Source organism: Macrosteles quadrilineatus, unplaced genomic scaffold (genome assembly GCF_028750875.1).
Source record: "Macrosteles quadrilineatus isolate MER2022 unplaced genomic scaffold, UCM_ALF_1.0 Scaffold_9__3_contigs__length_116548681, whole genome shotgun sequence".
NCBI lineage: Eukaryota > Metazoa > Arthropoda > Insecta > Hemiptera > Cicadellidae > Macrosteles > Macrosteles quadrilineatus.
Genome location: NW_026542602.1, coordinates 93,020,945 through 93,035,146, shown reverse-complemented (window position 1 = coordinate 93,035,146; position 14,202 = coordinate 93,020,945). Strand labels below are relative to the sequence as shown.

At 36.6% G+C, this 14,202-nt stretch overlaps 1 protein-coding gene across 2 annotated transcripts in view; it reads right to left on the bottom strand.

The window, feature by feature from the left end:
• LOC129004227 (fatty acyl-CoA reductase wat-like) overlaps positions 1 to 14,202 on the bottom strand; it is a 31,384-nt gene that overhangs the window by 2,760 nt on the left and 14,422 nt on the right. For both annotated transcript variants that reach the window (XM_054432715.1, XM_054432714.1), the window contains exons 4-6: positions 14,043 to 14,188; positions 13,137 to 13,246; positions 9,014 to 9,206 (exon numbers count right to left, since the gene is read on the bottom strand). In XM_054432715.1, coding sequence (XP_054288690.1) covers positions 9,014 to 9,206; positions 13,137 to 13,246; positions 14,043 to 14,188 — 449 coding nt within the window. The remainder of the gene's footprint in view (positions 1 to 9,013; positions 9,207 to 13,136; positions 13,247 to 14,042; positions 14,189 to 14,202) is intronic.

Genomic DNA, 14,202 nt, shown 5'->3' with positions numbered 1-14,202 from the left:
TCTCCCACAAACTATACTTGAATTAACTTTTTATTTTAATTTGTTAGCTGACAAATTTGGAAATTTGAATCCAGCTATTATAAGAATTACTTTAAATTAAAACTAGTAGCACGTTTAGTGTGTAGTCTTTAAGGTAAGCCAGATTCCACTCCCCATTTATTTTTCAATTTAATGACGCTATCTATCATCAGATTAACATTGGATCGTAACAATTAAGACCAAGGTTAAAGCTTTTTCTTTTTTTGGTTTTTTTTTTGTCCTAGGACGCTAGGCACGAGCCCGGTATTGTTTTTCACATTACTTCAGGCTATTGACCTAGGGGTTGCGGCATTATCACACGGATAAAATCCATTGGTGATTTTGCGGGATTTGAACCTGGGACCTCAGGGCCAGAAGTCCTGCACTCTAGACGCACTAGACCAGTTCGCTCCCCTTAAAAACTATAAGAGATGGTGGAAAGATGTTTGTTTAACTGGAAAGACAACTTCTTACATACAACAAATCACTGTTTTCTTATCATACTTAAATTTACTTTTGGTTTTGATTTGTAAACTGACAAATTTGGAAATTTTAACTAATCTACAATAATTACTTTGGATCAAAACTAGTAACACGTTTGGTGTTTACTGTGTAGTCTTTAAGGTAAGCCAGATTCTACTTGTCATTTTTTAGTTTAATGAATTTAATCTACTTATTTAATACACAAGCAGGTTTTTTGTGACAATTACTCCTCCAAAACTCTGAACCGATTTACATGTTTTTGGTGTCATTGAAAAGAGCGTAACATGAAGTTGTGCAGGAAACTTTCTTTTTAGTGAAATAATTAGAGAGTGAGGCCCTGGGGCCCTTTAAAGTTTTGTATTCCTCCATAAGATTAATATGGGAAACAAAAATTGTTATGAAACTCCAGCTGTTGTCAGAAATTAAAAGTGAGAAGAACATACAGGGTGTTGAAAATGTCTGGAACCAACATTATATCTGGTGAGTGGTTAAAAAAAAAACAACTGATATTTTGTGTACGGATATACTATGGTTTTACCTATCTTTTGGTGCCTTATGAAAATTTTCACCACTTATAGGGAACGTCCTGTGGAGGATTCAGTAAAAAGTTTTAATGGCAGCCTATGGTAAATGATACATCATTTTAAAGGCAATTTTTTTCTGAGTAAGGAGCCACAAGTTTCATCTCAAAAGGACCACCCTAGCGAAAATGGTGACTGTTTGAAATTTAAAAATTCCGTTTCCTATAAGTGGTTTTTTAAATTTCAAACAGTCGCCATTTTTGCTAGGGTGGTCCTTTTGAGATGAAACTTGTGGCTCCTTACTCAGAAAAAAATGGCCTTTAAAATGATGTATCATTTACCATAGGCTTCAATTAAAACTTTTTACTGAATCCTCCACAGGACGTTCCCTATAAGTGGTAAAAATTTTCATAAGGCACCAAAAGATAGGTAAACCCATAGTATATCCGTACACAAAATATCAGTTGTTTTTCTTTAACCACTCACCAGATATAATGTTGGTTCCAGACATTTTCAACACCCTGTATGTTAATTGTAAACAGTCAATAAGTTTGCTAATTTAACAGTTTGCTACAAACATTTACTGACTTGGTTGATGTGAAATATGAAAAGCCTTTGTTGGTGAGATTTCGCAAAATAATATTAGGAATAAGGTCATGGCCAGGTGATTTACGGAGTGGAAGTTTTTTAATTACTGCTTTAATTTCAGATTGGCATGCAAACTTTATTGGTAGTTCAGCAGATAAAAATTGTCCATTCAAAGTTTCTTTCACCATCTCATCGTCACCATAATCAGCAAGATCAGTGGGTTGAAATGTAGTTTCATAAAAATCTGCCAACAGTTCACACTTCTGTGAATCAGTCTCACAGATTAGGTTGTCTTTTATCAACGTAGGTATGATCGAAAGAGTACTTAAAAGACGTTTAGTTGCTTTCCACATATTTGGGTCACTCGGATGAATATCAGAAACATACTTCTTATAGTTGTCTATTCTAAATTCCTCGAGTTCTGTTTTCACTCGTCTTCCCAGTTCGTTGAGTTGCCTTTTAAAGTGTGGAAGACGGTATCGCTGCCAAAGTCGTCTAACTTTATGTTTTTCTCTAATCAGACGCATTATTCTCATCGGAGGATGATAGTAGTTGTTATTATAGTTAATTTCTTTTTAATTTTGTTAACACTTCTGTGTATAATGTCTACATTGAACCAGAAATAAATGCTGTAAAAAAAAAAAAAAAAACTGACTTGGTTGAATTGAAATATTTACTATTTGAATTTGGGTTGGCGTAAATACAGGGTGGGGCAGGGAAGTATCCCTAATTTTGAAGATACATTAAAAGACAACCAAATATATTATAACCAAACTTTATATTGGGATTAAAAGGTTATATCTGGGAGTTTATTTTAACATAACTTTACTTGGTTTTAAACAGCATATCCTGCAATTGGTGTCCCTATTCGTAAATACTCTGCTGTTTCCTGGTTCTGGAGTTCATCATAACTCTGTGAAGCATTTGTTGTGGGATATGGCCAACCTCAAGGTGAATTGCATCCTTAAAGGCATCTAGGGTCTTCACATCAACTACTATAGGCTTAGCATCACTCCAATAGAGCATATTCTGCTTATTTGCCGCTCCAGAAATATGTAAGTGTGTCTCGTCACTAAACAAAACCCGAATAACGCGAGGCAGTCCAGCAATTAAGATTTCAAATGCTTCCTTTCGTTGTTGCCAGTCACATTGTGTGAGTTCATGAGCAACTACAAGCTTGTATAGATGGAGGTGTTAGTTCTCATGGAGAATAAGAGGCACAGTACGATTAGGCAACGCCAGCGCGGATGCACGCTTACAAGCAGAATGTTGAGGAGACTATGCAAAATCGATCTTCTGACAAGGTAAACGTTTTCAGGAGTTCAGACGGTTCTTTGAGCTCTAAACATCCTTCCCAATACACCACCACATACACTGAAGTCTTTCACCCACACCAAAATGTAACAGATTTGCGGCAGGCCATTCGATAACAATTTCACAGCGCACGCTAGCTGCACAGCAACAATAGACAGATTTTTGGAAAGAATGCATCTCAAGTGCAAAAGCACATTGCTCACTCGAACAAGCCATGTTTACTACTGAAAGTGATATTCTTAGAAAATCCCTAAGTAACAGCGTCATTTGAGCCTAACCCCATTCGTTCAGTACACCCCCACTACTCACAGTGTCATCAGGGATATTTGCCTGCCCCACCCTACAATATAAAAAGCGAGAGAGCCTGGATAAATTGATATAATCTGTTATGTAGGCCTACATATTAAGTATTTCCATAATCTTTGATTCAAATCTTTTAAAGTCATCAGAAATAATGACTGTTATTCGTTTTAAAATAACGCCTGTAATAGTTGGCAATTGCTCGAATTCAAGCAACAGGGACACTAGTACTTATTTAATACGCAAGCAGGTTTTTTGTGACAATTACTCCTCCGAAACTACTGAACCGATTGACATGTTTTTGGTGTCATTGGAAAGAGCGTAACGTAAAGTTGTGTAGGAAACTTTTTTTTAGGAAAATAATTAAAGAGTGAAGCCCTGGGATCCTTTAAAGATTCATATTTCTCCATTAGATTAACATGGGGAACAAACATTGTTATGAAACTCCAGCTGTTGTCAGAAATTAAAAGTTGAAAGAAGAACATATGTTAATTGTAAACAGTCAATAAGTTTGCTAATTGAACAGTTTGCTAAAAACATTTACTGACTTGGTTGTAATGAAATATTTACTATTTGAATTTGGGTTGGCGTAAATATAACCAAAGATTACATATGCTACGCAAAAGATTTTGCGTAGCATATGTAATCTTTGATATAACAATGGAAAAAACCGAGAGAGCCTGGATAATTTGGTATACTAAAAATAAAACTGAATTAACTCTGGGCTGCATTTCTTAGTAATCATTGAAAGAGCCGATTTGCAAACTATGGAAACATAGGAAAGTCATAGAACATCACCAAGAGAAAAAATAGAAATAATGTTTTTTTCAGAGTTTATAATCGTTGTTAAGGACAACCTAATGCGGCTATGAGTGGGAAACATTTTGTAAAAAACACTAAAAAAACAAGATCAGCTTTTGAAAAATGAAGATATTTTACAAGAAATGTTGATTATATCAAACTGGTATGTACATCGTGAGTATTTCCATAACTTTGAGTCGTCTCTTTTAAAGAAATCGGAAATTATGAATGTTATTCGTTTTAACGTAACGCCTTAAATACTTTAAAAATGGTTTATATTACATGTCCGTCAGTGATCCTATTGTTGTTGTCTATGCGACCGGTTTCAGGATTAAAATCCCATCATCAGGCTGATAAAAATGTCATGTCACTCAAGTTGAGTCGTCGGTAAACATACAAACACACACATACAACACGAAACACGAAAATACGAAATAACATTGCTAGCTACTGGCCAGTACAGGACACTACGACGCGGCACGGGTAGTTGCGTGGTCATGACTGAGGTGTCCTTGCTCCTCTCCCGTTATCTATGGAATGCCGGTGGTATTGTTGTCCTATTCTAATCGCTGCGTCATAGATAATGTTGGACTTGAAGAAGTCTGTTCATTTAAGATGTGTTGTGGCTCATTCTTGATGGATTTGTAGATCTCGAATTCCTCTAAACAATCTAAAAACCGTCCTTTTTTAGGGTAACTATGTAAAATGTGTAGGTTATTGTCAAGGCTGGAATAATTATGGTTACTGTCTGCGAGGTGGTTGGCGAAAGCGGATTTTTGCTGGGCTATTGTTTTGGATGGAATGTGCTCTTTAAATCGTTGCTTAAATGAGCGAGTAGTCTGGCCTATATAATATTTAGGACAATCATTACAATTGATCTTATATACTCCAGTCTTATTGGCTTTATCAAGACTGTTCCTTTTGCGCTCTTTAAATATTGAGTTAAGTCTATTGTTGGCCCTGAATGATACACAAACGTAATTTTTGGCTAGTTCTTTCCTTATGGTGTTGTTAAGGATATTGCCATAATTAGCAGAGGCGTACAATTTATGAGGTTTATCAGGTGGTTGGGAACTGGTGAGTGGTTTGTGTTTATGTTTATGGATTAATTTATCACCATACTGCTTTTGTATCCATTAGCCACAGCTATGTGTTTGATGATGAGGACTTCTTGTTGATAATCAGTTGGGCTTAGAGGCAGAGACAATAACCTATGCACGAAACTATTGTAGGCAGCCATTTTTTGGTTGTGAGGGTGGTGAGAAGTAAAATGAATGGTCTGGTCGGTGGCGGTAGGTTTTCTGTAATGGCAAACTTTAACCTGGATTCACACTTTTCAATCTTTAGATCTAAGAAATTGATGGAATTGTTACATTCAGTTTCAAGCGTGAAAGTGACATTCGTATGGATTTTATTCAATGAATTGTTCATCAGGTTGAGTTGCCTGTTGTTACCATTGAATAGTAGCAAAATATCATCAACATATCTGTGAAAAAGTATTATGTTTTTACTGTAACGATTTTTATCAGAAAGGATGTGTTCATTTTCAAAACTGTTTAGGAATATTTCTGCTAAAATTCCAGATAGGGGAGATCCCATTGCTAGACCTTCATGCTGAATATAGTAATCGCCATTGAAATGAAAATAGTTTTGTTTGAGGACCGTTCTGGTTAGGTTCACAAGTTCATTCACAGCTTGTTCTGAAAGTTTGGAGTTAGTTCTCAGATTTTCATTAAGCAAATCAATCGTTTCGGATACTGGAATGTTCGTGTACAAGTTTACTATATCTAATGATGCTAATTTGTAGCTATTACTTATGTGGATGTTCTCAATTTGGCGTACTAATTCAATACTATTTTTTAGGCTATGGTTATTTGTGATGACAATTTCGTTCCTGATTATTCTTTCAAGTTTCTTGGCGATGTTATACGCAGGTGAAGGGGTGAATAATTAAATACTTTGCAATTGCTCGAATTCGAGCAACAGGTACACTAGTTTAATTTAATCTATCATCAGATTAATATTGGATTGTAACAAGACCAAGGTTTAAACTGCTCCTTACCATATTCCTAAAATATTAAAATTTTTGCTATAAACCAACAATTTAATTGAGCGGAGCGAGCGAAGCTCTTATACGTTGACTCTTATGCATTTCTTAATACGCAAACTCCTCCTAGACGGCTGAATCAATCGTTTTCAAATTTTGCATGGTGATAAAGACCATATCGGTGAGTGCCAACATCTATATGGCGTTAAAAAAATCTCTCAGGAATCCGCCCCACTGGGTCTCTCAAAGTTTCAATGTAATCCTTATGGAAGCAGTATTTGACACATAAACAAAAGACATATGATCAGCTGATGACTTTTGAATGCAGTAGATATAGAAATAGCGGATAGCATTATTCCACAGATATTAGAACAGAAACAGTATGGATCATAAATATAATCAAATGACGACACTAGGTTGAGGTCCGTCAAGGTATCTGCAATCCTAAAATGCTACGGAAAGGGAGGGAAACAGGTCCGCGATGTAGGAAGTGGTGAAGGAAGTAGTAAAGGCGAGTTGTTTGGAGTGTGGGATCTGTTTATGACGATTAGATTTAGGTATCTACAATCTTAAAATGCTATGGGAAGAGAGGGATACAGATCCGCGACGTAGGAAATGGTTAAAGAAGTAGTAAAGGTGAGCAGTGTGGAGTGTGGTAACTGGAAACCGTTTGTAGCAGTTTTAATGTATCTACAATGCTGAAATGCTATTAGAAGGGATGGAAGCATGCCCACGACATAGGAAATGGTGAAAGAAGTAGTAAAGGCTAGCAGTGCGGAGTGTGGGAATGTTTGTGGTAATTAGATTAACGTATCTAAAATACTAAAATGCTATGGAAAGTGATGAATACAGGTCCACGGCGTAGGAAGTGGCTTAGGAAGTAGTAATGTATGAGCATCAGCATAGTGTGAGATCAGTTTGTGGCAGTTAGAATAATGTATCTTCAATACTAAAATGCTGTGAGAAGGGAAGGAAACAGGCCTCACGACGTAGGAAGTGGTGAAGGAAGTAGTAAAGGCGAGCTGTTTGGAGTGTGGGATCTGTTTGTGATCATTAGATTAAGGTATCTGCAATCCTAAAATGCTATGGGAAGGGAGGGAAACAGGTCTGTGACGTAGTAAGTGGTGATGGAAGTAGTCAAGGCGAGCTGTCCGGAGTGTGGGAACTGTTTATGACGATTAGATTAAGGTATATCTGCAATCCTAAAATGCTATGAGAAGGGAGTAAAACAGGCCTGCGACGTTGGAAGTGGTGAAGGAAGTAGTAAAGGCGAGTTGTTCGGAGTGTGGGATCCGTTTTTGACGATTAGAAAGGTAACCGTTTGTAGCAGTTTTAGTGTATCTGCAATGCTGAAATGCTATAAGAAGGGATGTAAGCATGCCCACGACATAGGTAATGGTGAAAGAAGTAGTAAAGGCTAGCAGTACGGAGTGTGGGAATGTTTGGGGCAATTAGATTAACGTATCTAAAATACTAAAATGCTATGGAAAGTGATGAACACAGGTCCACGACGTAGGAAGTGGCTTTAGGAAGTAATAAAGTATGAGCATAGTGTGTGATCCGTCTGTGGCAGTTATATTAATGTATCTTCAATCCTAAAATGCTATGAGAAGGGAAGGAAACAGGCCCCACGACGTAGGAAGTGGTGATGGAAGTAGTAAGGCTAGCAGTGCAGAGTGTATGGGGAACTGTCTTTGGCTATTACATTAATGTATCTGCAATCCTAAAATGCTATGGGAAGAGAGGGAAACGGGTCCACGACGTAGGGGGTGGTGAAGGAAGTAGTAAAGGTGAGCAGTGTTGAGTGTGGGAATGGATTAATGTATCTGCAATGCTAAAATGCTACGGGAAGAGACTGTAGACTGTATGTTAAAATGATTACGAAGCACGAATCGATACATATTTTTGATACATGCAATCGTTTGCAATCAAAATTTACTGAATTGACAACAGCTGATTTTTACTCCATAGAGGCTATAAAAGATTTTTACTCCCTAAATATTAAAAATGCTACTTTAGACCCGCAACGCATGCATTAAAAACAACTGTTTTTACTGCTGTAGGACAAAAACAATAATAATAATAATAATAAATCTTTATTGTCATTTGGTAATATAAACATTACAATAGACAAGGTCAACATGTTTTGTTACTTATGTTATATAAAATATTAAATAGGATACAGAAAATGTTAAAATAAAGTTAAAAGAATCTTAAAAGGATAAAGCATCAGTAATAATAAAAAACTTTGAGATTAAAAGGGAAAAGACCATAACAAGAACAAAGAATCATCAAGACTGCTTGGCCTCACATTTAATAGTTGAAAAATCTACATTCTGCAAAAACTCCTCGACTGAATAAAAAGCACGACTTGTAAGCCAATCTGATAATTTTGACCTATACAAATGATGAATACTTTCCTGATTTCTAAAATATATTGGAAGTTTATTAAATAGTTTTATTTGCAAATATTTCTAACTTTTGATAAATTTTGTTAGCCTGGCTAGAGGAATATATAAATCTTTTGTTTGTCTGGTGATATACCCATGGATTGAGTTGCAAGGAACAAATTTATTTAGATTCTCTTTAACGGAAACTAAATTGTTAAAAATGAAAATATTAGAGAGTGTCATGATTCTATTTTCAGCAAAAAATGCTTTGCAATTTAACTAACCCTATCTGGAATTTCAAACATAATTCTGAGAGCCTTCTTTTGCCATGTAAAGACCCGGTGAGCTCCTGAGCTATTACCCCACAGCTAATATATAATATAATATAATATAATATGAGCCCTTGATGACTCCGCTCAATTTTGTGGATGCCTCTGCGAACGCCACCTAGTATATATAGCTCTCAATTTTCCTTTGACATGCAAGAATAAAGGATTGATATTAGGTATTGATTAGATTAAGCCTAACATTCATTGATTCGGCTAACTGACCTGTCAGTAGCATTTTCCCAGGCAACAGCAATCATTGCGTTGACTGTGAGGTCTACAGGCACTGCGTCCAATGGGAGGCTGAGGTCAAACCTCTTGATGTGAAGGACTCCCATTCCGATAGCCATCAACATTCCTGTCGGGCCGTAGATGTTGTCAGTCCACGCTCTAAGGGGTTCCTCAAACGTCGGTCCAACTGGAACGGTTGTCAGAGTTATATCATTGACTTTTGGATATGGTACTGAAAGTTGACATCCCACCCATATGGATCAGCCGTATCCTATTTTTTATTAAAACAGAACACATTTGACTGAGCCGCTCATCTGTTGTTGACGAAGCTGCTGGAATATCGGTTAGTGACGAGTATATATACACGAGAAATAAAAATTTGGAAGAAAGTAATGAATAATTGTGTGTAATTCATTCAAGTGTGTGTTACCGCCCACCTAGAGTGGGCAATCTACTGGAATTTGAAAACGCTCTGTTAAATTCATTATTTAGATTTAGTCATGTCTTGATCATGGGTGACTTCAATACTGACCTACTTTCAACCAATCAAAACTATGAATACAGACAACTGACTACATTGTTCGACTCATGTAACTTAAACATACTCCCACTGGACCCTACACATCATACTGCCGAGTCTGACACTCTCTTAGACTTAATAGTAGTATCAGATGCTGAAGACATTGTACATCATGGGCAGCTTCCAGTTCCAGCAGTATCCAAGCATGACCTCATATTTTGTGTGTATTCAGTTAAGGCACCCAAACCCAAGACTAAATTTATAAAATATAGGGATTTTAAGAATATGAATGAAGTTGAGTTCATGACAGATATCCAGAACACACCATGGCATCTAATTGAAAATTTACCATGTCTTGATGAAATGGTAAATGAACTGAACAATACAATTTTACATTTATTTGATAAACATGCTCCAATTGTTTCAAAACGTTTGACTAAAAAACGACCAGTGCCATGGATAACCCCTGAAATACGTAGCTTGATGGCAAGACGTGACTGTCTTTTTAGGAGAGCAAGGCGTTCCCAGAATCAAGTAGAAATGGAAGAGTACCGGTATTTACGAAATAGAGTCAAACAACTTTTGCGAAATTCAAAATTAAGACACATTCATATGCTTTTTGAAAATAAGAACCAACCATCTAGAGTTTTATGGCGTAACGTAAAAAGTCTTGGGCTTGGGAAACAACCTGATGCACAAAGAGTCAACATTCCTCTCAATGAATTAAATGCATTCTTCTCTTCCTTTGGCCAAAGCATCAATCAACAACAAGTTGAAAGTCACGTAACTGAGTTAAGAAACTCCCCTGCTCAAGAATTGGGATATCCTAAGTTCACTTTCAGACCTGTACTGCAGTCTGATGTTCTGAAATCTATTCGACGTATTCGGAGTAATGCTGTCGGATCGGACGGCATTCCAATTCGCTTTATTAAAGACATTCTCTTTGCTATTCTCCCAACTATCACATATATTTTCAACACATCCTTAAGGCAAAGCACATTCCCTATTTCTTGGAAGTCTGCCCTAATTCGACCCTTGAATAAGATCCCAGCCCCGGCTTCTTGCCAGGACTTCAGGCCGATCAGTATATTGCCCGCATTATCTAAAGGCCTTGAAAGAATCGTTCACTGCCAAATAACTGATTTTCTGACTGAAAACAATATCTTATGCAACTCACAGATTTATACACATTTTTCACCCAAACAGATCAACGAAAGTGTTCAGAGAGTGAATGAAGATATTGAGAAAATCATTACTTGGACTAATAAACACGGACTCAGACTCAATCACGAAAAAACTAAACCTATCATAATTTGTCATCCACGGTTACGGAACTCAATTGACTTTCTCACGACAAATCCAATAAATATAAATGGAACAGCTTTGCTTTACTGTGACAAGGTCAAAAACCTAGGACTTACTATGAACTCGACACTTACTTGGGGCGATGCAGTCTTAGACATCCGTAAAAAGGTGTTTGCATCAATCCACACACTTAAAAAATTACAAAACTTTTTGCCAATGCACATAAAAATACATCTCGTCAAATCACTTGTCTTCCCCCACTTCACTTACTGCAACTCTGTGATCAATGACATGACTGTAAACCTCGCTGATGCTCTCCAACGCGCTCAGAATTACTGCTTGAGATTCATTTATGATCTGAGACGCAGTGAGCGTATCACGCCTTACTACATTAATTCTAAACTATTAAAGCTATGTGACCTTAGATCAATTAAAATCCTTTTGCTAACCTATTCAATAATAAAATCAAATTTTCCAAAATATTTTGTAGATGATTTTAGGTTTGTAGCTGAAGAAAGTGTTAGATTTTCACGCTATGCTTCATTGACTTTGCGTATGCCTCATCATAGGACTGCAGTTTACGACGGGGCGTTTGTTGTGACCGCTTGCCGACTTTGGAATGACCTCCCCTTAGCCATCAAATCCCTTGATAACCGTTTCCGGTTTGTGGCAGCGCTAAAAAATATGTATTTTGAACGTATGGCCATGGTTGGTTTGTCCTAGGGGCTTGTACGCGTGGTTGGTCACTGACAGATGTGCTTGGTGTGTGTGTGTGTGTGTGTGTGTGAGAGAGAGAGAGAGGGAAAGAGGAAGATTATTTTTGTACAGTTTAAAATGTAAGTTATTTTCTTTTGTTTAAGTTTCTGTATCCATGATTTAGATTTTGTTTTTGTTGTATATTAATGTAATTGGTAAAATATGTGTGTTATATTTATGACAGGTTAAGTGTAAGAAAGGGCCATGTGGCCCTAACTTTTGCCTGGATAAATAAATAATATTTCATTTCATTTCATTTCATTTCAATAATTTTGACCTCATTGCTGATACACAATGTTCATATGACTCTCTCTAATATATACTCATGTTCTGGAAGGACAAGATGGATATTGTATAAATACGGATTCTGTACCAAATCAGATTCTGAAGCAAACAAGAATGTCCAGCTCAATGTATTATTAAGCGTATCGTCTGATGATTAGAAACAATCAGCTTCTAACTGTGCTGTGATCTTTGCCAGCAAATATGGTCGATGGTTATGTGAAGTTAGAAAGTGAACCACACTATGATACTTACGATATACACATCTATACTTGCGATATATTAAACAGAAGCTGTGTGCCGTCATTATTCACAGTGCTCCATTCCAATTTCACTTATGACACATATTCCCACACACTTGCAATAAATTAACTAATTATTTTTTTCCTGCTGTTACCTGACAAAGTGGGCTTCCTTGCACTGATTATAGCACGCAAAGTAGCTAATTGGTGCATTTACTTACTTCTGCCACAGTCTTTTTTTTGCCACACTCCAATATTCCAACCAAATAACACAAAACGGTGTGCTTTTATTAGGTACCTTTTGTGTAGGCTTGAAAATAAGTTGGCAAAACCTAAAGATACTACAACTACGATCAGCTGGTGCAGCATTTTTCATTTCGTTCAACAGTTGGATTTTTAACCTAATCTAAAAATGTGTTCTATAGTGTTTAAACAACTAATTATTTTTGCTACAGTTATCTGACAAAGCGGTCTTCCTTGCACTGATTATAGTACACAAAGTAGCTAATTGCTGCATTTACTTACCTTCCTTTTGCTGCACTCATTTTACTTTTGCCAAACTCATTTTTTTGCCGCACTCCAGTATCCAACCAAACTCCAAACCACAGGAGTCCGGGGAATTTCTCCGAGGTTGGCAACACTGGTCCCAACTACCAAGTTGTCATGGCAACGGTGGCTAGTGCTTGATGCTGCAGTGGTGTGCACCGTAACTACAAGGCACTCTTGGTGGTGGACGCCAGAACATATGCTAACCGTAGCACTACTGTCGGTCTATATTTAATGCTTTTTGACACAATATAATTAATTAATTTTTATGGTTCGGTCACCTGGTTTGATATAAAGCTATGTTTTTTAATACAGACAAGGTTCTGTGCCTTTGAGCTTTAAACATTTCCATATTACTCTTGAGACATATAATATTCTTCAGAAGGTAATTAGGTAACTTAATTAATTTAGGTACCCGTACAGGTGTTTAGGATGTTTAGGTAGGTGAGAGAATGTGTTAAATTACCTACAGAAGGCCGGAATATACACAAGGGAAGACCAGAAGATTCCTCATAAAGCATATCTTCACAAAGAGCCTTACTGAATGTGTAAGTGTTTGGCCAACCCTGGAGTATCCTGGAATCACAATAAAATTGCTTATGAAATAATTTAAGACTAGAAGTATATTTTCCTACAGGGACCTAACAATGTACATGTTCTCTCACTGATTTGAGAAAGCAAAGTGGTCAATTCGCTCATCAGTGAGACAATGTTAATATTGTCTCACTCTAATTACTTTGTCTCACTCACTCCAGATTTGCAACGTGAAGGCACGAAATAGTGAGCGCGTTAGATGCAGACAAGGTAGTATGCACGCGAAATACGTTGGCAGCACTGGCTGTAAATCAGCTGGTCAGCTGTTGTACTATTATATCATTAAATGTCATTATTAAAAGTTCATTTCTGTGTAAAAATATGTCACGTTTCTTTACCAATTTATTCGTTTTATGGTAACTGTAGGAAGAATATAATGTGCAGCTCGAGTGCAAAGTGCAATTGCCTCACTCGAGAAACCATTCCTCACTCGCCTACGGCTCGTGAGTAAGTATTTCTCTCGAGTGAGTCAATTGCTCCCTTTGCTCACTCTAGTTGCACAAATAACTATTCCTTAGCTATCTAAAATCATTTTGTCTCTTTGTACTGGTACTCTGGTATTGATTCATTTGGTTGGATTTTATTTATTTTTTTATATGATTCTAAAAAAAAAAATACATTCTTGTAAATAGCATTGTTGTAAATGTGTTTCATATTCTTTTACACATTCTTAGATTCCTCATGCCTTCAAGATGTTTCATAACTTAAGGTTTTACGTATATGTACTGTAATTATTAAAAATTTTTAACTTTAATAAAAAATAATTCATAGGATATACCTGTTTTCATCAGTGCTAATTTCTTCATCAGATAATTCCTCCAAAAGCGTCATTATATCCTTGTAACCAACACTTAGTTTATATGTTTTTTCTTCAATCACTCTCCTTACACAGTTGCTGTAAGCTGTCGAAACGTGAACATATGACTGAAAAATTGTGA